Source organism: Petromyzon marinus, chromosome 11 (genome assembly GCF_048934315.1).
Source record: "Petromyzon marinus isolate PM22_M1 ecotype Great Lakes invasive population chromosome 11, UKy_Petmar_22M1.pri1.0, whole genome shotgun sequence".
Taxonomy (NCBI): domain Eukaryota; kingdom Metazoa; phylum Chordata; class Hyperoartia; order Petromyzontiformes; family Petromyzontidae; genus Petromyzon; species Petromyzon marinus.
In genome coordinates, this window is record NC_133677.1 from 3,698,644 (window position 1) to 3,724,935 (window position 26,292).

At 47.2% G+C, this 26,292-nt stretch overlaps 1 protein-coding gene across 7 annotated transcripts in view; it reads left to right on the forward strand.

Annotated features, from left to right (window-relative positions):
- Window positions 1-24,455, forward strand: part of ATE1 (arginyltransferase 1) — a 99,967-nt gene extending 75,512 nt beyond the window's left edge. For 2 of the 7 annotated variants that reach the window (XM_076066303.1, XM_076066305.1), the window contains exons 11-12: window positions 2,850-2,970; window positions 20,164-20,610. In XM_076066303.1, coding sequence (XP_075922418.1) covers window positions 2,850-2,970; window positions 20,164-20,405 — 363 coding nt within the window. In that variant the 3' untranslated portion in view covers window positions 20,406-20,610. Of the gene's footprint in view, window positions 1-2,849; window positions 2,971-20,163; window positions 20,614-22,770 lie in introns of those variants that run through there. The other 5 variants (XM_032952322.2, XM_032952321.2, XM_076066304.1 and 2 more) reach the window with 4 other exon arrangements.
- Window positions 24,456-26,292: the final 1,837 nt, after the last annotated feature.

Below are 26,292 nucleotides of genomic sequence, written 5' to 3' on the forward strand. Positions count from 1 at the left end.
GAGTTGAGTTGATGCCAAAGAGCTCCATTTTGGTCTCATCTGACCACAACACTTTCACCCAGTTGTCCTCTGAATCATTCAGATGTTCATTGGCAAACTTCACACGGGCATGTATATGTGCTTTCTTGAGCAGGGGGACCTTGCGGACGCTGCAGGATTTCAGTCCTTCACGGCGTAGTGTGTTACCAATTGTTTTCTTGGTGATTATGGTCCCAGCTGCCTTGAGATCATATAAGATCCTCCCGTGTAGTTCTGGGCTGATTCCTAACCGTTCTCATGATCATTGCAACTCCACGAGGTGAGATCTTGCATGGAGCCCCAGGCTGAGGGATATTGACAGTTCTTTTGTGTTTCTTCCATTTGCGAATAATCGCACCAACTGTTGCCACCTTCTCACCAAGCTGCTTGGCAATGGCCTTGTAGCCCATTCCAGCCTTGTGTAGGTCTACAATCTTGTCCCTGACATCCTTGGAGAACTCTTTGGTCTTGGCCATGGTGGAGAGTTTGGAATCTGATTGATTGCTTGCTTCTGTGGACAGGTGTCTTTATACAGGTAACAAGCTGAGATTAGGAGCACTCCCTTTAAGAGTGTGCTCCTAATCTCAGCTCGTTACCTGTATAAAAGACACTTGGGAGCCAGAAATCTTTCTGGTTGAGAGGGGTCAAATACTTATTTCCCTCATTAAAATACAAATCAATTTATAACATTATTGACATGCGTTTGTCTGGATTTTGTTGTTGTTATTCTGTCTCTCACTGTTCAAATAAACCTACCATTAAAATTATACATTGATCATTTCTTTGTCAGTGGGCAAACGTACACAATCAGCAGGGGATCAAATACTTTTTTTCCCTCACTGTACCTCTGGCTCAAACATTTAAGGGGCAGCATTTTCTCACTTGCCCTGCCACGCAGAGAAATGTATATGACAGTCAAACCAATATATTTAATTTCGAGAGCTGTAAATTAGCCAATTTAAATGCAGAACAAAATTAAATGTGATTGGTTTTCGTGCAATCATTCGTGACCATGCTGAGTCCGCCAGCTCACTCCGCTTGAGGCTCGTCACTGCTTGTGCCGTTACGACTATGCAGGTTTTCGCGGTTGTTGCTATATATTTGTTTACGGGCTGCTACATCAGCTGCTCCATCCAACTCCAGCAGCAGCAGGCAGTGCTGTCTAATCGAGGGAGAAGTGGCTGAGGTCGTGGTGGGTTTCTTTTTTCATTCCTTTTGCTCTATGCCCCCCTGTACCGCTCCCATTCTGCTGCAATGTGCACTGTTGCCTCCTTTATTGAGGGCGATATTGCCGCGTGAAATAAAGATTTATTCCATTGATTATGGTTCATTCATTTCCTGAAGAAGCTGCCAGCGCGTGGAGCGAAAACGTCGCACATCGTGCCGACGCACAGTACAAACCCGATAACACATCCGAGAGCTGCCCGCGCTGCGATCTATGTCTCGGTTGTGGGGGTGGAGGGAGGGCGCCTGTGAACGGTGAGCGTGACCCCTGGGTTAGCGTGACCCCCGGGGTACGGGCGGGCGAGGGTCCTCCCCCGCCTGCGTGCCCATGCAAGCCCGCCCACTCAATCACGCCAGCCACAATTGCGCTGACTCCCTCTGATGAGTCAATCATTAAACCCCACTGCAGTTCACACGCCGTCATCGTCTTCGTCTCACTACGTGGGAATTCATTATGGGTGGGAGAGGAGAACAAGTCACCGCGGCCCACGCATTACGGCCTTCGAGGCTGCCGCTAGTTCTGCAAATTGGAGCCTTTTTATTTTAGCGCCCTGTGCCAGATCCTTGTCGTGGTTGTCGCGGCCAGTGTGAAGAAAGTTTGACGAATTGATTTCCGGCCACGATCGTCTCGTGTAGCGAGCGCAACGAAGTCTGTTTTGGCTTCACATGAGAAAGGCTTTGTTGCTGTCCTTGGCCTATTTTGCGTGGACTGTGCAAGGGTACCCAGTCCTTGCTTGATACATTACTACTGCATTAGGGCATAATGACATTCTGCTTGTTGACACAATGCACCGTGGATGTTTATCTTTTTTGCTATGGAAACTTGCAATGTGTTGGCGTGGAGGAGACCGGTGCAGTGGGCACAACAACGTTGATGAAAATTGCAATGCTGTGGATTTCAGTACCATGTTTGGGCAGGGCAGCAAGTGGCCCAATATATTAAAGTTGAGTCTGAAAAACGCATGAATCAATATAAAAAGAGTAATTACAGTTTTTAATAATGTATTTCACATTACCCCCCTCGCCACTATCCCCACCTTTGCAAAACAAACGCCGCTGGAGTGAAAACGCCCAGGGTGAAGCTCCTTCAATTTTCTGGTGCAAATAAGTTTCCCAACAAGAAATCAAACATTGCTTAAAAACGTATTAAATAAAATGCCGCGTTGATGTGCTTGAGGCTGCCACCATGAATGTAATTATCAACAGTGGCGCTTTTCCCGACGACGTGCCTGCTGAAGGTAACTGTTTAGCTCTCATATTCTTGGTTCTTTCGGTAAAGTCACGTAGAAGGGTAACTGAAGAAGCTCCGAGCTCATAGAGCAAAACGTCGGACAACACGTGGTACATCATGAAAACGCATCAGCGCAACCGCAAAAAAGCCTACGCAGTAATCAAGGGCATCATCATCATCATCCATGGTCAATCCACTGCTGGACAAAGGCCTCCCCAATCCGGCGCCACCTCTTACGATCCTGCGACGCAATAATTTACTTCGCCTCTACACGCGAACTGATTTAGTAGCAGCAACGGTAAACGTTGTAAATAGGATCATGATTGGCCGTCAGGTTTTGTTTATAAACTTTTGTTTGTCTCGCGATGTTTCGCAGGTCCAATATGGCCCAGCTGACCTGCTGTGCCCGGAGACGTACGCCTGGGTCCCTGCGCCGCAATGCCTGCCCAAGCTCGACGTCAATAAATACTCGCGGCTCAACGCGGACGCCAGCGCAGGTACGCACGCGCACAAGTATGCGCACACACATGTAACTGAGTAGCACCACGCGCGGGGCGGCAAGGGGGAGCCGCTCGGGGGCAGGCAATCGTGCCTCGATTGCAACCGAGGATCCGTGCCAAGACAGATGTTCGATATCTGGTCCTCGTGTGTCGTCACAGGCTGATTGACGAATGTGGTAGAATAACTATATCTCTCCCACTCTGCTTACAAGGGCCCCAACTCCTGAGTCTGCCTGGATATCTTATCGGGCCTGTCGTTCTCTTTATGTATGCATGTCTATATGGCTCTGTGTGTGTATTTATATTTTTTGACTTTACATATGTCTGCGTGTTTGTATTTTTCCTGGATCGAAGGCTTCACCAATAGCCTACATCAGAATCACCCAGAATGTACCTGATCTCAGCTGTTCACAGAAGCTAAGCAGAGGTTGAGCCTCGATAGTGCTGGAGTGGGCGACCATCATGTGCAGCAGCTGTTATAGGCTGTGGAGCTACATGGTGAGCATCTCAGCGAAGTGCATGGAAATAAATGTTTGTATTGTACTGCTTTGTGGGAAACGGTGGTGTAGCGGTTAGCGCACTGCGCTATAAATCCGGCGACCCGGGTTCGATTCCCGTTCACGGCCAACACCAGTGACGATTATCTGAACCGGTCCTGGGCCTCCCCTAGGTCGACTCAGCCTCAAGTGAGTACCTGGTGCGGTGTGTAAACATCGCCACTGGGGAGACAAAGGCGGCCGGGCGTGGTGCTGGCCACCCACCCCCTCGTGTACCGTTCCGGCCTTCATAGGTGCTCGCTAACAGCACTTGCCCCAACAGTCTGTTAAGGCTTTGACAAATGTCTGTAGATGTAGAGGCTCGCCTATTTAACGGCCTGTCAAACCCCATCGCGAAGATTCGTATATGACACCTCATTTACAATGCGTGTCAGTTTTATTTTGCTGAGGTTATACAAATTTGCGCGCAGGGAAACGTGACGGAAGCCACACCCTTTTCATGTTGCAGTAAAAAAAAAATGCATTTTAACCTTTCACACTAATAGTTTTCTTCCAATTAATAAATACATTTTAAAATATTATCTTGAATATCTATTAGGAGGGGTGGTGTGTGTGTGTGTATTTATATGTAAAAAAAAAGATTAAAGTTTCTTGTGTTTGTGTGCGCGAGCAAAACCTGTACTTTGTGAGCGCGGAATGCGCGATACTTGCTGGACCCCGTTGCCCCCTGGCAGCAAATTCTCCATCGATAATTGATAACGTACGCCCATTACATCTGCCTTGACTTCAATTAGTTCTAGCTTTCGTTCTGCCAAACTTCCGATGGCGAATAAAGGCATCTTGGGGCCCGTTGTGCGACGGGGAGCCCGTGATTGAACGCGCGCCCGTGTGTGTGCGCTTAACGGAATAATCGGAGTGGCACTCGGGGCATGGGAGTCCGCGGCGGCCCAGGTCGGAGCCCCCCTTTGGCTCTCTGGAGATTACGGAGCTTTGGGAGCCGGGCGAGCTGTGGGCGTAATCGGGATCAGTGCTTCACACGCGCGCGTGAATGCGCCCGCCGCTGCCCCGGTAATGTGGGAATCGGTGTGAACTGAAGGTGGCGTGCGGGGGGGAGAGGGACCGGCTTAGGCGTTGAGAAATTAAGTCGGCTATTTGGAGAAAACTCACGGAGCTGGAAAGCCCTGGCACCACTTCCATCTCTGTTTGCTTTAATCCCGCCAGGCATGCATTCGGGTAATTATTGGCTTCATTTACATAAAGGCTCATCCGTCCCCCGTCTACTGTTTGAGTAAGAGCCAAACCCGGGTTTTGGTTTCGCCCTCCGCCAGCATCGCCCTCCGCCCCTTTTCTCTCTCGTCATTGTGCGGTCTCATAGTTGCACATTTCTTCCGTCCAATCCGCCGCCGCCAAATTGAAGCCCCCTCTCCCTTCCGCCGCGTACCCCCTCGAAAAGGAGTGGTTATTTATTTATATGTTTATTAGCTCGCTCAATTTATTTGTGGATCTTTTGTGCCCGAAGGCTGGCTCAATTTGGCCCGTGGAGAGTCGGGGACGCTCACAATGACGGCCCCTGTGTCACGCCAGCTCCGGCGAGACGGCGCGGCCCTAATGAGAGCGGCTCAAACGAGCGGCGGCGGCGGCGGCAGTGGCGACGCCCTCCTCCTGTCGCCTCCTTTGAGTGCCCCGTTCATCGCGCCGGGCCTCGCCGCAACAACAAAAAAAAAGCCGGCAACTTTATTCGCCTTTTTTCAAATGAGAGAGAGGAAAAAAGCGAATCGGCGCTTCACTTGCCATTTCCTCGTCCACCGCTCGATACAAGCCACTGTGAGCGTCGTCCTCTGCCACCTGACGAATTAATGTAAGGAAGCGTGTCTTGGGGGGGGGGGGGGATAAAACGACGAGAAGTCCTTGAATGGGATTCTGCGGGAGGAGGACCAGGGGAATGTTCTTTTTGTCTGCACAGCAGACAATAGAACAACACGAATGTGAGATGTGCAACTGTGGCTGAGTTCTGTTCGGTGTTCCACCCTGGGCTGGGCCTCCTGTGGGCTCCGTTTTTAAGGGTCAGGAGTTCAGGTCTGTTTTTTGTTTTGTTTTGAATACACAGTAGCACTTCATCGTACTCTTTAAGGTCTCGTATCACATGGAAAGTATTGGCCTTTTTTTGTTTTGTTTCAAGTGCGTAATAGCTGGTGGAGAGTAACGACGGGCAGGGCAAGTTCGGCTTTGAGGAAATATGGCAACGTCGAAATATACGGCAGTTAATGAAGCAAAGCGTGGAACATATACGAATGAACATTTTTCCGACCGAGCCTTCATCACTCTTCATTTTGATTGTTGTTGTTAAGTTGTTTTCATGTATCTTTACCCTCGCAACGCCTCCAAAAAAAAGTGTGAAAAGGAACACCAAGGCGCCTTTAAATTGCGATCGCTTGAGTACGATTCCTGGCTTCCCGTAGGGAGCAATCGCAAGAGCCGGGGTATACAGAGCACCTCCCCATAGTAACAGTGCACAGCCTCTCTGCCACACATGCCAATCTACTGCTGGATGAAGGCCCTCCCCCGGCACCTAGTGGGTCATGAGGGTTTTCCGTGACCGTATTTTGCCGCGCTGGTCGTTGCGGGTTGGTGAACACGGAGAGCGTAGATGCGGGAGCATAGAAGTACGGTGCTGCATTGCATTTTTCTGGGCCGTTCTCTACTGCCCACCATTTATTCCATTCGAGAGCCGCAATGGACGCGCATACGAGAGACGGTGGTCCTTAATGAATAACGTGTCACGAATCAAGTCGTCAGTGAAGTGCCGCATGCGGCTCCGGAGCCACAGCTTGACGACCCCTGGACCAGACACCATCCAGGCTCAAGCTTGCTTAGCTTCCGAGACCTGCCGAAGCTACAGATCCGCTCAGCTGCGCTCGAAAAAAGACTTGTGAACCCCGCCGCATCTCTCTATTGGGACACATTTTCTGCTTAACTTATCAATGTGCCCAGTGAGTTCTCTCATTGTGATTCAAGTGCAATTGACACTTCTTTTTTTGGCGTTAAGCAAAGCGACCGCAGATAGCTTTATCGCAAGTTGCGCCGTGCCTTAAAGTGTGCAGGATAAAAATAATTATTCAAACTGTTTGTTTTATAGAAAATGGGTCAGGGATAAATAGAAAGATACAGTCATACGCGTTGGTCCGTTTTGTCTTCACCTCTATTAAATAATAGCTTTAACCGCTGCTATAATAACAATCCCATCACCGTTGGCTACTTTCTCCCAGCTTTTAACAGAAAATCCACTTTCTTGTGAATGCCCCGCAATAATAAATCTGTTGAGAAGGCAACAAAAAAGTTTTGGTGAGCTGAAGAAGAAATATTTCTGCCATTAAGCTGAAATACGAATAGCTGCACACAATATAACAAGTTAAAATATAATTTCAAGTAAATAGATGGATTGATTCCATTTTCTTAAAACTAGGTTAAGAGCGCACAAGAGACCATGACTCTCTTTTTGAAAGGAACTCTGGGTAACTTTAAATTATATCAGCGCTGGCTTTGGGCAGGCAGGGCGGCGTGCTTCGCAGCAAGAAGGGGCTGGGTGCGATTCCCAACTCGGGCACCTTTCTGTGTTGGGTTTGTGTGGTTCCCCTTCTTTCTGCATGGGTTTTTTTTTTACCGAGTTCTCTGGTTTCCTTACAATGCAACTGGAATTGGCCAAATATTCCAATGATGAAAACGTACCTTCGAGTATTTGGCTGCTATACATTTCCACACGATAAGCTATCATTTGTGGCCAGGTTGCTCTTGAAAGAGAGCTGTATATCTTAGTGGGCCTTCCCTGGTAAAAGAAAACGAAGTTTAGTTTTAGTTTTTTTTACCTGCAAATTGCAAACATCGCTCCCGATTGCAAAAAAACTCGGCCCGCCTGAAAAAGAGTCTTGAGGCATTGCTGGTTAAACAAGAGTACAAATAAGTCTAGGGAATAATTGAATGCTTGAATGACCCCCGAGGAGATAGAGCCTCATCGACGCCACCTTTGTCCATCGCCCACCTCCGATTAGCACAGTTGGCTACTTACGGTGCGAAAGAAGTTCCACCTGCATGCACGCATCGCGGAGTGCTCTTGCGTGCACACGTTGCCCATGCTCGTACGTTGCCTGCAATTTCGCCTCTGTTTATTTGCTAGTGAGCTGGTCGCGCTCAATCCAGCAGATTCTTATCAGGCTTATTGCGCCTTGATGGGCTTGTTTTGGCTTCAGCAAGTACGAATCCAGCAAAATTTGTGCAAATTATACCGTGGGTCTTATTTATGACTTGCTTTTGGGAATGTTGCGGATTTTTTGTTTCTCTCGAGTCACACGCCCAGCTCTGCGATCCTTCAACAACGCCACGGAGTACGCGTGAAGAACCGTGCATGCTGCACGCATGGCAACAATGTTTAGCTTTGCAGTGGCAACAAACAAAACAGGACAATCATTTTACTGTTACAGATTTTTTTTTGGTTTAATGCACTAACGCTATATCTAGTCAAACGCAAGAAAATAAAAACGACTGGAAACTGAATTTTTTGTAAAGTTTTATTTTACACTTTTACGAGCAAAAACTTATGGAAATTAATGATGGTATATACCGGGACCACAATTTCATGGCTAAAAAGGTTGGTGCTTTTGGAAAACTGAACTCGTTAATAGGAGGCCATGCACCCAATGTGGTTAAAGAAAGTTTTTTTGTTTTCTTGAAAGTATATTAACAGCTCTGACATGTGGCTCAGAAACATGACCATTGACAAATACATTGGAACAAAAGCAGAAAGGTTTACGGAAAAGCACAGGGAGCGGCGCATGCTCGGAATTACACCAAGTTTGTTGTCCTTTCTGATTAGTACGGTTGGCTACGTACGGTGCGAAAGAAGTTCAACATACATACAAGAGGAACACGTGGATCAGAGAATAAATGCAAGCTGGAGACATCATATTGACTGTTAAGATATATTTCGATTTAAAGCTTTCGTGACTGCAATGATTCATCTTCTTTGGTTCTTTCGGTAAAGTCACGTAGAATGAGAATAAAATAATAAATTGATAAAATAAAATAACACAATAATATTCTCACGACGTTTCGGCCACAACACAAGCGGCCTTCATCAGGTGAAGGGACGAGACTGTCTGTCCTAACGTCGTGAGAATATTATTGTGTTATTTTATTTTATCAATTTATTATTTTATTCTCATTCTACGTGACTTTACCGAAAGAACCAAAGAAGATGTTAAGATATAATTACGTGCGCCTGGGCAGAACACGTTGCTGGAAGGGATGAATGGTGGCTGGTGGTGGAGACTAATTATGCAGTGGCAGCCAAATAAGGGAATAGGCCTGAGAGGGTGTCCACCACAGCGATGTGGGGGGGGATGAGATGAGCTTGCGTGCGGGAGCTACATGGATTTGTGCATCACAGTTCACAATGGATAGACCATGCACGTTCGATTTTTATTTTCTGGGATAATTGTTCTTGTTTTTTAGCTTTTCTTAAAAAAAATATCCCAAGATGCCTACACGTCAAAAAAACCCCCCTTAAAATCTTAACAAGATGAGCTGAGCCACGAACCCCATCCAAAAGGAAAAGAAACAGAAATTTGACACTAATTGGGTTTAGGAAAGGATATCGAGTCGAGAGATAAGTTTTTTTTTCTAAGACGGTATCTCTTTCAATTGGATATACTCGGCCGCGCCTCGCTGCCCTTTATCTTGTCGGTGTCAGAGAGGACGAATTGCCTCTTTGCAATTGTGTTTATTTTCACTTAGCCTGCGCATGCCATGCATCACCGGCTATCAAGGCCCCTCCGTGCTCGGGAGCGGCATCATCAGCGAGCATCAAACGGCAGGCGTAATTAAGTGTGCGGCGGATCCCCTGCAAGGATTTCCAACAATTAAATGCAGGGCCGGCTCGGATGTCCCCAAGGGGATGAGACCCAGGCTCTGGAGTCGGGTTGAGGGACCGGCGAGTGAATGTGGAATGCAGTTCGGTTGCCTTGCCATCTCCACTCTGCTCTTTTGCTTTTTTTTGTGCTGAGAAATCGCAATAAAATATGGAAAATGTTATTGGGGTGTAGAAATAGCCAAAAAAAATGAACATATTAAATGAATAAATGAACCAAATAACTGTATATATACACACACACCAAAATAATAAGCCGGCTGTATTTCGTTTGTTCAGCTGCACGCACAGACTAACGTCGCGTTACTGCCAACATTCATTAGCATTCGGCAAAACTACGGGGCAGAATTGAGTAGGTCGTCGAATGAAAATGCAATGTGAGAATTCCGTCAGCCGGTCCTTGTGCGTGTCCTGCCGTAACCCGAATATTCCGCCGAAGCTCCAGTTATGATTTGTACGCTTTCTCTTGGCATTTCGTGGCTTGGGTGTTTGAAGAGGGGGGGAGCGGGGGGGGATCCCGTTCCCGGCTGAGCGCATGGTTTCTGCCATGTCGTTGACGCTCCGCCGCGTGTGATGGGCAGCGGTGTGTAGGAGCTCGGGGTGGTATGGGAGGCAGTGAGAAACACGCATGGCCACACTTCCCACAAAGCCGTCTAATTAATGCTGCCTCTCACAGCGGCAAGTCTGTCGCTTGCCAGTTTTGACGGCACGAGCCTGGGAAAGATGAAAACGTGGGAGAGACGCCGTGGGGAATGTGCCAGCGTGTGCGTACTGATGCAGGGCTCGCAACATAATCTCATCCCGCGTCAGAACGCCCAGTGTGTGATGCGCGCATTCTTAATTGCGTAGAGAGTGAAGCGGGCACCGTATTTTTACCGCGCGTTGTAACTTTGCGATCCGACAACCGCGTGCCTGTGTGTGAGCTGTACAGCTTGATGTAAGAGAGCGCATGCTATTGATGCCAGCGCTGTGGTTTAAAAGGCAGGCATCGTCTGAAGATAGTTGTGTTGTGTGTGCTTTGGTTTTTTTTTTTTACGAGGAGGAATGTCATCCTCTTATTCCAGTTGTACAAGTCGTGTCCATTCGGAACTCTAGCTGAGCAGTGCCGTACCCTGTGCATTGGAGAATATCTCACGGATAGATATTTCAGAGATCTTGTGAGTATACATTTCGATTTAAAGCTTTCGTGACTGCAATGATTCATCTTCTTTGGTTCTTTCGGTAAAGTCACGTAGAATGAGAATAAAATAATAAATTGATAAAATAAAATAACAATAATATTCTCACGACGTTTCGGCCACAACACAAGTGGCCTTCATCAGGTGAAGGGACGAGACTGTCTGGTAGGACAGCGCTGGACTGTCTGGTAGGACAGCGCTGGAGTCACTCCAGCGCTGTCCTACCAGACAGTCTCGTCCCTTCACTTGATGAAGGCCGCTTGTGTTGTGGCCGAAACGTCGTGAGAATATTATTGTGTTATTTTATTTTATCAATTTATTATTTTATTCTCATTCTACGTGACTTTACCGAAAGAACCAAAGAAGAACTTGTGAGTATCTTTCAAGTACAATTTTTGTATACACGCGCATAGAGAGTCGAGCTAATATTTTTTTTTCAATCTCCAACTTAGAAATTAGCCCAAGTTAACCTGGATAGGCAAATTTCATGCGGTTTTTGGTAACCTTTATTTTGCTCAGGCCATCCACTAAGGACACTTGTGAACTCAGATCAATCATAGGTGGCTGCCCGGATCTGAACCCAGGCGCCCAGCTGTTCTGGCTCATGACTGTGACCCCTGAACCACCCAGCCATGCTTTATCTTCAAAATGTCTACAATGTTGATTGCTAATGAACTATGGGGAGTATATACATATGTTACAGAAATCCAACGGGATCATATTTGTGAAGGGCATGTCTCCGTCAGTGGATACATTTTTTTATCAAATGTAGAAATATTGTAACATATTGTACCGCTTGTTATTCCACGTAAATTCAGGTCAGACTTGCTTCATGATGCCAGAAATTATATTGCCCTTTGTGATGTGTAATAAAAAGTAAGTTTCCATATTTAGTTTAGGTGGTGAATTCTTTACTTTAACTTCAGTGAACGTCCCAGTTCTTCTGTGTTCGGGCCACGTCCAGTGCATCACTCTAGATTGAGCCTTTTAAATATAGATTGAAAACGAATTTCTTTAGAACTGCTTTTTGTGTTTAGTTGGTTGTCCTTCCCCCGCATCTCCCATTAGTACGGTTGGCTGCATATGGTGCAAAAGAAGTTCAACGTGCATAATAGATACATGAGCCGAGTTCAACATGCATACATACGAGTTGAGTGCAACATGCATGCATACGTACATACGAGCCGAGTTTGACCCGTGGAATCTCAAAAGCTCTGGTCCCTGGGTGACCGTGCCAGCCTTGTGGACCACCCAGCCACACGTCCGCACAAGGAATTACGGTTTTCTCAGAATTAATGGTCGTCTCTCAAGGTGCTCATAACCCGAATAAACCTCGGAGAAAATATTGTTGCAGTTGAATGCTTTTATTTTTACCCCCCCCTCCAAAAAGTTGAACTTTGTCGACCCACTCATAACTTAACGCAGTAAAGCACTTTGGTCATGCAAGCTTTATTTTGAAAACAATGCTGAATTGGCCACCGTGTGTATGTGGATAATGGTTGCATTCACGCGCCACAAGCTTCAGAGACCTTCGTGAAAACTTTCCACGGCCACCGTTTTAGGCTCCCTCCACAACGCGCATTTAATTTTTTGTGGAAACGAAACGCGGATGTATTGACTCGCGCAGAAAAAAAAAACCTTGCTTTGTTCTCTAGCTTGGCACGATACCGGTATGGGATTATAAGGTTCGGTAAGACATTCTCTACCTGGGTGGCCATGAGGCCTCCTCAGCGTTCCAATAAAAAACCCCTGGCAGTGCACAACAATCTTGGGCAACGACGACTCGATGAAATTGGACCAAAAAAAAAGTAAACTGTGCAATTGCTGTTTTCCTCAGGTTGGGATTTAATAGGAGAGGCCTCTCTCTCACCCTCCAAGCTTGAGGCTCACGTCCTTCTCGTCGTGTCCCTCACCCCCCACCCGCCACCACCACCCACGAAATTTCACTTCTCACGTTTTGTCACGCTAACTGGGCCGTAATTTGGGTCGGCATATTCCAGTGACGCTTATTGATCTGGCGTCGTGTGGGATGCATGAGCGTGAGGCTTGTGTGAAGAGCTCTTGGCAATAATTACTCCGGGTACGCTCGTGTTCGTGCACGCGTTTGGGGCTCGCGTGGGCACAGGCTGGCACGCTCGGACGCGAAGGTTCAGCCTGCGGTCCTTCCCGGATCCCAATGCATAAATAGGCAAACATTACTGGACGCAGAATTAGCCGATTGATCGCTGCCTGTCATGCAAACTTTCCTTTGTGAGATAGTGCTTTTGTAAAAGCGTCCGTTCAAGGTCACAAAATAGATATCGATTGCAGTCCTTTGTTGTTCGTCATGTGAGGGTTTAATGTGCAGATTTAATATACGTGTGTATCGATGCGACAAATGGCCTAAGTGCCAGCGCACGGGGAGTCGGCCGTCTCCCAAGTCTTTAATTCATCAGTCGCACGGGCACATTACGCAAATATACAAACATTTTCCTGGGTTCATTGCCCCCATGATCTTCAGTACAAAAGGTTTCCGGGAGTCCTCAGCAGGCGCGCTCGATAACTGAAAAATGACAGTTTCACACTTTTGTGGATTGAAAAATAAATGTGCGTTTCCGTTTTCGCCACGTGACTTACATCGCAGTGTGCGTACGTTTCCCGCATGCCTACGCAGCAGGTACACTCGATCAACACTTCGCAACGGTGCCTGTACAATGTTGAACGTTTCTAACGCTGTTGACCGAGTTAAAGCCGTGTGATGCACGACGGCACTTTCGCTTGGGTCGTTTTTGGCGGGAAGATTTCAAGGCAGTTGCATGCCTATAAACCCGTACTTCTGTTATCGCTCGTAGCAACAGTGCACATTTTCACGACTCAACTGTCAATTGCAAATCGGTGCAGATCCTTTGCAGTTGGCGCAGCTGGCGTGCTAAAACAAAGTGACCGCTAATCCTGGCCTGTTTGACAAGTTTCTGCAATTTATCGATATAACGCGAACATGTTTTTACACCCGTTCATTATTCATAAACAGGGTCACCCATTTATAGATAACCCCCCCCCCCCCTCCCTTCTGATTTATAATGACCCTCTTACTGTCTTCCAAAAGTTCGCTGAAAATTGTGAAAGCAATGGCTCGGAAACCTCCGGCGGAGGGTGTTCAAAGTTTTCCACAGCGTGTCGAGATTTGTAGGAGACGTGTAGATGCTTTGAAACAGTGTTATTTCTTTTTGTATAATCTCTCCCTATTATTTCATCGGGGGTTATCTATAACTGGATCACCCGGTATGCCTGCCACCCACGGGGTATAATTCGGGTGACCTGGAACCCACTTTAGGGATGGGCACCCTTAGCTGTGCTGCTTTAGCGTGCAGCCCACATTCACCTTGCATGCGGCTAGCTATCGACTGCGATACGTGGTGGCATCATCGCGTGTGCTACATTTGAGAAGAATGTTGCCAGCTCGTAGGATTATTGTGCTGTCTCTGTGGCATCGTGCCTCCGCCGCACAAAATACTCGGTGTTCCCTGGCAAGCCGTGACAACCGCATTGCCGCGGTGTGCACACGCGCACGTGCGCTTGGCGCAGGTGAGGTCACGCTGAGGGCATCGAGGCTGCTCCTGCGTACCAACCGCGTCATCCCGTATCACCCCGGGCCAGGTTTGCTGCGTTCCGACCGAGTGGCTCTGCCAGGAAGGGCAGGTTTGACAGTCGTTTGACCCCTGTGGGTTTGTTCCCACCGACCGTCAGGAAATAATAAATACTTTGCTTGAGATGCGTGCGTGGGTTATCGAGCTTCTGCCTGTCATTTTCAAATGAGAGATCTTCCTTATGCTCGTCTCATTTAATATTCCATCTGCAAAGCAAATCTGTACTGACCTTTCTGAAAGACCTAAACTTTTACGTTGTGCTCTGTATTGAATTATGGCACAACTCCGAGCGCACCCTGAATTATTGACGTTAATAACTTATTTTTTTGCTTTTCCATGTCTACTTGCAAGGGAGAAAAATTGCTCTGATCAATGGTGTGTGTGTTAACATTTGTATTAATCTTCAAGCATGCTATGTTTACGATAGCCGAAGAGGCTACTTATTGCTATGCCCAGAAAATGTTGTGCGTCCCTCCGAGGAGGACACTATACATTATGCCATGACAACTACACAAATTCCCAAAACCAATAGTTATGAATCATAGCACAGCTCCAACAATATGAGTGCCCGGATCGCTGTGGCTCTTGGGTAATGTTAGCAATGAAATGATAACATAGCATTGAAAAAATAGATCACTGGTGTGTACCAGCAGGAATAGCGTGGGAGCATTCGAATGTTGTGTAAGCTCCCGGCCTTAACAAAATGGACGCTGTTGTCAATTCACTGGCTTTGCCAGATCGTAATGTACATTTCTGTATGTCATGACAGGTATTATCACTAAGCTTATTGATTCATTTATTGAGGTATATGTGAGCTCGATGGAAGTTACTAATGAGCTTCACGTCCTGCAAGGCCTACATTTACAGAAATCATTGGCAAAGGCAAATGACCGCTGAGGGTCTTGTGTCCAGAAGAAGAACGATCTTGAAACGACATCTGTTGTATTAAAAAAAATGAATTTCATTGTATATCCGCAATGCTAGGAAAGAGTTCCTGGCCATTTGTGAAGGTGTTTGGAATTTTAATCTCGCCAAATCAGAGCGAACGGAATGAACGTATTCTGAATATCGGCACTTGTGCAAATAATTTTAGAGAGGGAATATGCCTCGGTGGCATTCCAACTTTATTTTCTGATAAATCCTTGAATTTAGCATTTAAAAATGTTACGTAGAAAAATCTTTGTTTGAAGTCAAGATTTATCAAAAGTTAAATAGAAATATTGTCCCATACTTAAAAAGTTAAGGAAAGTTCTTGCTTCATCTGTCAGGCAGTGAAGTCTGGAATGTAAACGCAAAGCCAAATTCATCTGAAACCTTACACATATGTATTATTTTTTATTGAACACAAAAAGGTTTTTTTTTTTCCCATTCGGCACTTTATCACGGTTTTTTTTTTGCGCTAGCGGCGATTTTTACGTACGTATGTTTCACTTTTTGCACACTGTGTGTAGCCAACCGTGCTAATCAGAGGTGCGGGGGAAGGACAACAAACTAACCGCACAAAGAGCAGTTCTAAATAAAAAAAAATAACATGTTCACACGAAGGTACAGCACTCGTGTGTATAGTTGCACCTATGATACTGTGTTTGGGGTTCATGTTGCGATTTAAAGGATCGCACCACTGGACTTGAAATCCAGGGGACGCCGGTTCGGTTCATTCTCCCGGAGTGGTAGTTGCAACAATGGGAACGTTTATTAAATCCACCCCCCTGTCACCTCTGCCCACCCAGCAGTATGAATGGGTTCACCACAGTGAGTCGATTGGGAGGTCATGTGGCGGTGCAAAGTGTGGGTACTTCCACCCCTTCCAAAATGTCTGGCCAACTTAGAACGGAAGGACAAATACAATCCAGAGGGCCTCTCGTGCTCCCTCTAGTTGCAAGCCCTTCCACCTGGAGTGGCATGAGCAAGCAATTACAAGGCTTCGCCTGGTTATTTTATTTGTTCGCTAATGCGACAGTGGCATTCAGAGCATGAGCGCGAGCGCACACGATCACGTCCATCGTGGAGATGGAGCAATGAAATTGGCTCGTGCAAGTGCTAATTGGCTCGTGGCATTACAGGGCCCTCAGTAAATGGGAATCGCAACTTGGGGGTGGCCTTTATTGAACAGTGGACTGAATATGGTTGAATAATCATATGAGGATGCCAAAGCAAATTTAGATTCGGAGATAAGTTGTAGTGAAGCCAAAAACGTTCACCCTATTTATGTATTTTACCAGACCTCTGTATATACTGTACGGGCACCTAGAAATGGCAGTTTATTTGTTGCCGTGAAATATGTTTCTTTACGCAGCCACTCAGAGTAAATATCTGTGTAAAGACCATGCTGTGTCTATATTCTTGGTTCTTTCGATGATTGCTTGTGTTGCAATCGAAACGTCGTGAGAATTTTACTGTTTTATTTGTTTTATTTTATTATTTCCCTTCTACGCAACTTTACCGAAAGAAACAAGAATATGAATCCCTGCAGTCACGAAAGCTTTAAATCGACATTCATGCTGTGCCTTTTAAGTGGAGCACTGCATCCACCAAGTGCAGGCAAACTCAGATTATTGTGGAGCCCTCGCCTATGCCCTGTCCCCGCCCCTGCTCTGCCGTCTGAACATCTAAACGTCTAAACGTCTTAGCAGGAGGCTGCCTTTTGACCCATCGAGGCAGGCTATTACCCGTGCCCCCTATACAGGTCCACAGAGAGCCAGGAAGGGCAAGGCGTCTGGATTCTTGCAAAACATCTCAAGTCCCTGCGTCTGTGGTGACTTATTTCAATGATTGCTGCTTAACTGATATATGTCGTCTGTCTCCTTCCTGGTAAACACTTCTTGGCTGTGCACCAGCGTCACGGTTCTGAATGACCTTTTATTGTTTGTGATATATATTTTTTTCCCATGTGCTGGCGCCCCTTGCAGTGGAGATCGTGCTATCTTTGACCCTTCGATTGAATAAAGGGCCCTTAAGACATCTGGCCATGGCTTGCACAAATGTTTCCGAGCTAAGATGAATTAAATTTGAGTGCGAGAGCTGACTTTTTTGTTGCGCATGAAGTACACTATTTTTCTGAGGCTTTTTCTTTCTGGTTCAAATTTTCTGAGTCTCGTCCAAAAGTTTAAATGCCATACTTTTGTGCACATCCTTGGAATACCAAATGTAACTGACATTAATATATATGTGCAAATCAATTTCACATTCGCCCTAAATGTTTACGTTTAAAGTATACATGAATACGTTAATGGATGAATAGGATAATGTATACATTACATTGACATTAATGATACGTTTGTGGCATTTTTTTTAGTGATTGGCGCTTGTGTAAGTTATCTGTTTGAATACGGTGAACTTTTACAAATCCCGCATACACAAAGGGCCTTTTTGGGGTGGGGGGGGGGATTTTCTTTTTTTGTGGCAATAAGCTGCACACTGCTGCCAGTGAATCTGACCCTTTGCACAGCAAGGGTGTTCTGGTCTCCGTAAATTCGCCCCACAGGAAATGAAATCCACGCTCCCCGTGCCTTGCCGTTGAGAGCGGCAGAGATTGTGGGGGGGTCGCTGGCACGGGGCAGCAGCGCGCCTCACACCCAAACATCGCACCCATCTCCCTGCCCGGGGCACAGGAAGTTGGGGGTTCTGCTTCATCTGAGCAGCAATTTTCCCGGCAGCTTGTTTAAAAGGCTGCCTCAGTCCCGGGATTATATTTACGTTTTAGTTTCCTTTGCTTCGCGAGGCGCTCCAGAAAGCAGAACCCAAAAGAGATGAATGGGAAAGGCCTTATCGTAATGTCCAAATCCCAACGACGATTCTTAGACTGCTGTGACAGTTGACGAAGCGAGAATGTACGTTGTACTTCTTTCACACCATACGTAGCCAATCGTGCTAATCGGACGTGAGGATGACTATCTTTACGAGCAATTTTATTCCTGATGCAATAGCTGTAGTCATGCTGCTTTACCAAAAGACATAATTAAACCCTGTTATTTCATTTTGACGGTTGGCTGCGGTGTGGTGGTGGTGGTGGGGCAGTGGGGAGACATCACCGCATATTTTACTCTCGATTTTGGAGGTCCTCGACCGACCGTCAAGCCCCCTTCTGCTGTTGACGTAGATGTCAGGTGGGCTTGAGTGTGTCGGCACGCAGCCCAACGTGGCTCCGGGGGAGACACCGTTCTCTCTGCCGCCGGGCGTCTCGTGGCCTGGTACTACATCTCGGTTGCGTGTCCTGCCAAGTGCTCGAGGCACAAGCCGAGTGGGTCTCTGGCTGACGCAGTTCGTCTTGGCAAGCGGCGTCCAAACCTGTGCAAAGTCCGCGAGCTGTGTGTAGGTTAATAAAGTGCCGCCCCCCCCCCCCCAACCTTTTCAGAATTTGGCCGTTCGTGTTCGAAGGGAACTTGTGGAGACGTCAGAATTCCTTGTCCCCATCGGAAAGGGCCGTTAAAGGTTCCAGCCCGCAGAGCATTTTTGAGTGGCTCGCGACGTTTTGAAAATGCTTAGGTTCGATTTTGTCACGTGAAAGGTATGCAGACAATGTTGTAATACAAAGTTCGGTGTGTTAAGAGAGGCCTTTTATTCCTCTTTAAATTGTCCTGTATAACTGTCCAAATTCCCCCCATACAAGCAGCAAACCGCAATTTTCAGAGAGCAATTTAATTCAGACCTGATGGAAATTACTCTCATCTGTTTATGAAATTGCTTGAAGATGTAGATCTGGGCCTAGCGGGAAGTAATGTTATTATTTTCTGTTTGTATCTATCCCTTTTCCTCCAGCATTTATCTGTAGAGGAGATTGCCAACGGATCTCCCGGCCTTTGGCTTTACGTGGACTTTGGTGGCCGGGCACCGCGAGTTTTGCCTTAGCGCTTTGTGAATTCTTCCCGGCCGCTTTTTGGCCACGGGTGTTCTCGGCAGCCTCGCGCTTAGGCAGCTAGAGACAAATGCCGGCTTCGCACGTGCATGCCAGGCGAGACACGTGCGTAGCGTTTGCCGCGTGGAGAGAGCGAGCCCTATGCTGGACGTTTGCTTATCTCCCGCGCTGGTGATTTTGTACGACCGCGGAGATTTCGTCAGATAATTTAAAGCCTCGCCGTGTCATGATTCTTATGACTTATTGATTCTTAACTGTCTTATGAGCATATTGGCCATCGCAAGTGTTTTAATTGGCCACAGCAATCAATGCTCGGTTATCCGCTCTGCCACAGAGTGTGTGATCGTTGTGATGAGGAAGCGTAACGATAGATGGACACGACAGCAGACTTCAAGGCACTTTTTGAAGTTTGCCCCAACCCCCCCCTCCCCCCCCCGTTAGTAGATGTAGATCCTTCCTCCTCTGAGATACGAATGAGGCTCCTGCAATTAGAAAATAAATATATACATATAAACATATATCCGCGCATTCTACCACCACAATCAGTACAGTACCAAAAACTACTCTCGTTATTAACTCATGGAATGATAAGTAGGTTGTTTTATTTAACGCTTGTTTTAAAAATAATTTGATACAACAAAAATATAGAATGCGTCATTGAGACTCATCCATTAACATGACTTACACTCAGTCATGCATGCGCTACGACAGAGTTGATTTTGTTAATCCATATTGAGGAATACTGACGGGTGTCACGTGCGGTGCATACTGTACATGCATAATTACGGATATTCAATATGAATCAAAGTAGCTTACTTTCATATTTTTAGCACTTAAGTTTTGCAGTGCCTTTCCGCTTTAAAAGGTACCCTATACACACATGCTCTTTGTAACTTGCTTTTTAAAAAATAATGTACGTATGAATTACCTTTGTTCCTGCTTAACACAAATAATTTAACGGAAGTGTATAACGTACTGCTCACTCACTGCTCAAGTGCTAACTCACTGCTCGCTCGCACTCACTCACTGCTCACTCGATCACTTAATTCCTCACTCACTGCTCACTCGATCGCTCACCCCACCCTCTGACACGCACTCCCCACCGCCCCTCCAGCCGTGGCCGGCGACGTTGAACCCGAGTCTCCGGCGACGGAGAGAGATTCTCATCGCCCGTCCGTTTCTCACTCAACCGTCGCCGCGTCTCGTGCGGCAGGAGCCTCCCGAGAGCACCGCGATCGGCGTTTGTGCCCTGGGGGGGGGGTCCCGGCGAACGCGCGGCACAGTCGTGTTAGCGGCACAGGCTCCGCCGGCTGCCGGGATTCAACGTCTCTCAACAAAGGGCCCCATTGTATTTGATGCCGACTGTTGTTTTTGTGTGCGTGCGTTTTTTTGAGTCGGAGGCAATGGTAACTGTAGCCCGTCCATAAATTAAATGCAGGATGTTTTTTCTCGCGGCTCGCATCCAAAGTCAGCGTCAAGGGTAGACACCTAAAGCGGCAGGAGCTGAATTTTTAAAGCAAAAAAAAAATGGCAATGGAAAAAGGTGCTCGGAATATCTGGCACAGGAAGTGCAACTGGGTGGGTGGGGGGGGGGGCGTTTATAATAAGTCTGGATGCAGGGGCACAGTGCAGGGCAGGTGTCAGCATCGCGCTCCTCGTGCCAAGTGTGAATCCCTGTGTTTCTCGCGTATATTTTTGCCGCCCAGACAAAGCTGAATTCAGCACTTTCGCCTTATTCCATTCCACCGTCCTGACGGGTCTGCAGATGCTTAAAAAAAAAACAAAGTAATGGCTCCCGTTTGATGTTTTTCCATAACGTTGTTCAACACTTGTTGGCACTTCCTGTAGAAAGGTGATTGGAATCTACCAATGACATGTGACAGTGTTGATCTGTAACGCTGTTAATTAAATTAAACACGCAAACAACATTTATTGTGACGATGTCTGCATTAAGTATCGAATGATTCACTCCCCAGAGATTCGATGGGGTGTCACAATTTTGGGATCACGATTTAACTGGAGAGTTCATTCTTTTTTTAATCTCGTTTTTACCATTAAGTTTGTATATTATAGTTCTGTTCACGCCATTCGCCTAACTGTAAAATGTGCATATATTGTGCATATGATTTGCTACCGGGCAAGTGTTGACTTCACATATGTATGATTCCGTACATATATGATCAGTGTAACTATTAATAAATACGTTTAAAAAATTACGTGTCATTTTCAAAAAATATATAGTTTAACAAATGTAAGCATATGTAAAATATAGTCACCCCAAGCTGTAATAGTTTAATTCTTATGTCAATGCCATGATGGTCATGCAGCTTGCTTGATCATACTTCGCCACTGAAAGCTATGACTGGCAATGTAAAGCAGGCCTCCTGGTTTCAGAGTGCAATGCAATGCCAACGACCGTGCCCACCGCTCCATCCACCAAGACATAACGCTGCTGATGATGACCTCACGGAGCAGTTTTGCGCCCTCGGAACTTGGCTTTACTATGCACGCGTTCCCATTTAAGGTCCGTGGCCTCCGTTGGTAGCGCAAGCGGAAGCCCGTAGCCGCTGCGCGCTGGCGGGCATGCGTGCGTGGGTGCGTGCGTGCGTGCATGCAAGCCTGCGAGTGTGCGTGATCGAGAGGGTTTGGATTTAAGGCGCGAGCAGACAGGGGCTCAGGCCGGACATAAAACCCGCGTCTTGCTTTTCATGACTTGGTAACCGTGCGCCGCGCGGGAAGACTGAGCGATGCACTCCGTGTTGCAGGAATTTATTAAAGGGATACGTGGAGGAAATGAGTCCAGTGGGACGGATGATCCCTGAAGCCTGGATTTAGTTTAGCGCAGTTGTAAGCCGCCCCTTTTAACTGGGCAGGTTGGCGCGGTGCGGATTTCTACGCGCAAAAAGTTGCCGTTAATAAAATAGCATAAATGACCTCACTGCTGTAAAGTTAATTTAGATCGTGTTTCATCGTCTTGGACAAAAGAGTGCTGACAGGAAAATGGGTCTGCGGTCACGAGCGTGTCTGCGGGGACGTTTGGGCTCTGCTTGCCGCTGCCCATAAGGCCGAAGGTCCGCCGTAGGACCCTCCGCGGTAACGCGGCCCCGCGTCATTGCGAGCGAATTTACGTACTCGCTGAATGTGCTTACTGGCTGAATTTGCTGCGCGTCCCGCTCCTGGCGAATCCGGTTGATGGCGGCAAAGTTGGCATTGCTGCCCCCCTCGCTCCGCCGCGTTGCTCCGCGCACGTGGGCGACGTGCGCCCAGCTGATGGAGGAAATTGAGAATTCTCGGTATTTGTGGTTTTATGAGGGAGCAGGAAGTAGCTTTGTATGATTGGTAGCAAAACAGTGAGTAGCAGGCCCATCGGGACAGCTGCCTGTGTTTATATCCGTTTGGTCTTTATCATGTCACACCTGCGCCTCTTGTGTTTATATGCGTGCCTTTATATATATACACGTGCGTGTGACTGCATACACAGCGGAGATAGAGGCGGAACCCTGCAATTGCTAGCTCATGCCGGCTTTGGCGAGAGTGCCTTCACCAGAGGGAACTCTAGAGATCCCCTCTTGGAGGGCATTTTGGCCTGCTCTTCCACTCTTGCCAAACTGCACACGGGCGCACACAGTATGAGGCTTTTTGCTGGACAAATAAGTTAAATTATTATCTTCGCTACGCATCCCATTTGCCCCTCGCCCTCCCTCCACCGCCCCGCAAACAGTGGACGAGAACCACCCCGGGGATGACCTCGCCCACCTGCTGGTGCTGTACAACTTTCACCCCATGCAGTACGGGCACTACCAGCAGCTTGGCGGCGAGGCTGGCCGCGACGACGACGAGGAGGTGCGCGAGTTCGCCAGGCTCGTGGGCCGCGCCTGCGCCGAGCGCATGCTGCTCTACCGCCAGTGACGGCGCCGCCGCCACCGACGCCGCCGCCGGCACCGCCGGCGCCGCCGGTGCGCCTCGGGAGAGAACGGACGTGCGGTTTTGGGAGGATCGTGGGCTCCGGGCGCTCAAGTAGAAGGGGGGGACGGCAGCGATGGCGCGGGAAGCGGCGAGACGTTACGGGCTCGGTGCAGGCGGGCAAATCGCCGTCGCTGTGGCATTGCCTCATTGGCCAAAACGGGCCAACGCTGTCGGCTCGTCCGTCCTCCAGGGGGGCCGGTGCTGTAACGGCACGAGGTCGCAAGTAGCGGGCACTCCTACCAACATGCATGCCAACAGTTGCAGCAGTAAATGCACGCCTTTGCCTTAGTTATAAACCGGTGTTTATTTTTTGTGTGAATGATGGGTCGGGTGAGTCTGGAACCTGAGGGATTTGATAAAAAAATAGAAAAGGAGGTGACAGTGATCTAGTAGGATTATTCCATCATGATCCATTTGTTTCTGCTGTGCTGGCCACCGGCATGTTGTTAGACTAGAGAGCCTCCAAATTCGTTTGCCTTGACCATGTAACCGCTGGGATTTTGTGATTGCCGATGTTCTCTTGGCACCTTGCCGTTGCGTTGTGATAATTCCGCACGTGTTTCTAGGTTTCTGCAAGTGGTAATCCAGGGGCACGGTCAGGGGGAAAATTGCATGCCGGCCGTGAGTCAGTAGAGGCAGTTAAGGAATCAACATGTGGGGAATGTGATTTGTTGGTGTCTAATGTAGACGCATAAACACCTGCACGTTCAGACAACTCTCGATTATCTGGGATAATGGGGAGGGGTGCCCCAGAAAAAAACCATAACGAGGGTCATGCAAAAACCTGTCAATTTGGCCATGAAGATGCATTGTTTACCCGCGCGCAGACGTGTAGGATGTGTCGTCTGGTTTTATCGCTCCGGTAAATAATCGGTTCATTTGGCGACACGGTCGAGATCGGGTACCGAGTCACCGGCCTGCGAGGAGCAAATTGAACGAAGCGCGATTAATCCACATCCCAAATAATACGCCAACGGATAATCGAGAATTGACTGTGTTTATTCAGTCTGAATTTTTTTTTAAATTAAATTACATATAGAGATATGAACAGTGACCGCTTATCTTACTCCATTATTCAATTGTCATGAATAACATGAAGCAGATTATATCTTTCCTTTTTATATTTTATTTTTGTGGCATCGAAAAGATTCACGTTTTGCCATGTCTTAAGGTTAATATTTTACGGAGTATGTGTGTGCGCACAGTGGGAGTAAGCGAAACAATTCTAAATTAAAATGCTGTGGAGAAAGTATATTGTAAATGTGGGTTGCATTCTGGCCAACGTGCTGAGAAGACATATATAAAAAAAATGGAATTGGCCTTAAAAGAGTGTATCGCCTGCGGTTTTCATTTATGTTCATAGCAAATGGTTGATTTTTTTTCCCCGTGTGAGTCTCTTTCATTGAATTCCAGAGATTTGCCAATAAAAGGATTCATTCAGCCACGTCGTCCCTTTGTTCTTTCACTATTTTTTATTTACCAGGTAACGCCCACTGAGTATTACAGCTCTCTTTCAGAAGTGACCTGGCCAAAAGTTATAGCTCAACAAAGTGGCTTATCGCGTGGAAATTTATAGCCGCCATATACTCAAAACGCACCGTTCTAAATGTGGAGGGAAAAACCGGAGGACTCCGAAGAAAAATCCACGCGACCGCAGGGAAGAACGCGCCAGCTCCAATATAAAGCAGGCGTCAGGGTCTGGATCGAATCCACGACCTCATGTATACCAGGCGAGGCAGTTAACATCTCGCCCCCGTAATTTTCTCGAGGATGCTCGAGCCATCCCCGTGCCTCCCGGCTCGCACAGGCGATGCTTGTCCTGCTCCTGAGGGCGACTCGTGGCCCGCAAATCGCTATGGCCATCGGCACACGGACGTCACAGTGGGGTACGTGCGTCACACGTACGTCACCCGTCCGGTGAGGTCTCCCAGTCCTAGGAGCGAACGGAGATCGACGCAGTCGAATTACGCTGCACTTTGAGACAAAACCAATCGATATGTTTAAGGTAAAGGTGCAGCTACTGCAGTTGCTTGCCCACACCACTGCTGGCAGATGGACCTCCAACAGAGGGTGGCTTTTGATTGTCCCCGTTACTGAGGGTATTTGGCCTCCTCTTCAACGCTGAAAAATGTATACATTGCATACATTAAACTAGTTCCTGCTCTTTTGTGCGAGGGTTAACATCACATGTGAAATAAACAATTGCCATTGATGCATTTAATAGTTTTCTGTGTGAAAGACGTGTGTGTGCGTGCACAAGCGTGCTGTTCACATTGCGAGTAACTTTTTAGTACATATATGGAACTCGCCGCAGAGATGTTGCATCACAGCTGTGTGGCAAGGCTACAGATTTTTTTGTTTAAAATCATGTGAATATATAAATAACCGATTGACGATCGCTATTAATCTCAGGCCAGTGAATAGTGCCAATATGCGGTGTTTATTTTTGCTGTAACTTGGGATATGTGAGGTTATTAAATGTAAACAAGATTTGTACATTGTTGCTGCGCTCCATCTGTCTTGTGTCCCAGAGGCCACCAGACCGGGATGGTGATGTCAGTGGACCACAACTCCTTGCGGCTCTCTTCATGCCAGCCCAACCAGAGCAGGGAACTGCCATGTGTAGCGGGGGTTGTGATGTTTATCTGCAATTTCCTATATCAGCAAATTTAACTTTTTTAACGAGCAGTCCAGATTGCTGCGAACGGTTTGAAATTGGTGGCTTGAAATTAAATGTCAGTTGGCGTGCCAGCGATGGAGGCTGCTTTGGCAGCCTCCCTGTTTGGAGATAAATGTTTGGAATTAAACGCGCTCGTTATGCGTAAGAATCTGAGAAACAAATTAACTCGTGAAATAGAACGACGCGGAGTGTTCGTACCAAGATGATGCTCGCGTTCATAACGCTGTCCCAAGAGTTTGGAAAATCAAACTTGGGCTTGGTTACCAGTTTAGTAAAATTTGGTCACTTTCTCGACGTGGAAACAAACCTTGAGTTTGAGGAGCAGGTGTTTGTGGTGAGGCAGGGGCACAGCGCTGCCCGAGAATGTGCAGAAAATGTTAATCGCAAATTCGGTTTATCCACAATAAGATAAAAAAAATATTTGTAGTCGGAAATAAGACGGGTGCATATTTATTTCGCAGTTGGCATGTCCAGCAGCTATTGGACGGGGGTAAGGGGGCGGGAATGCTTGTGAAAGGCTTGCTATGTATTGCGTGTGTGTGGGTACATAAACATACGTGTGGCTATGTGCATTCTTTTATTAGAGGTGTAACAATT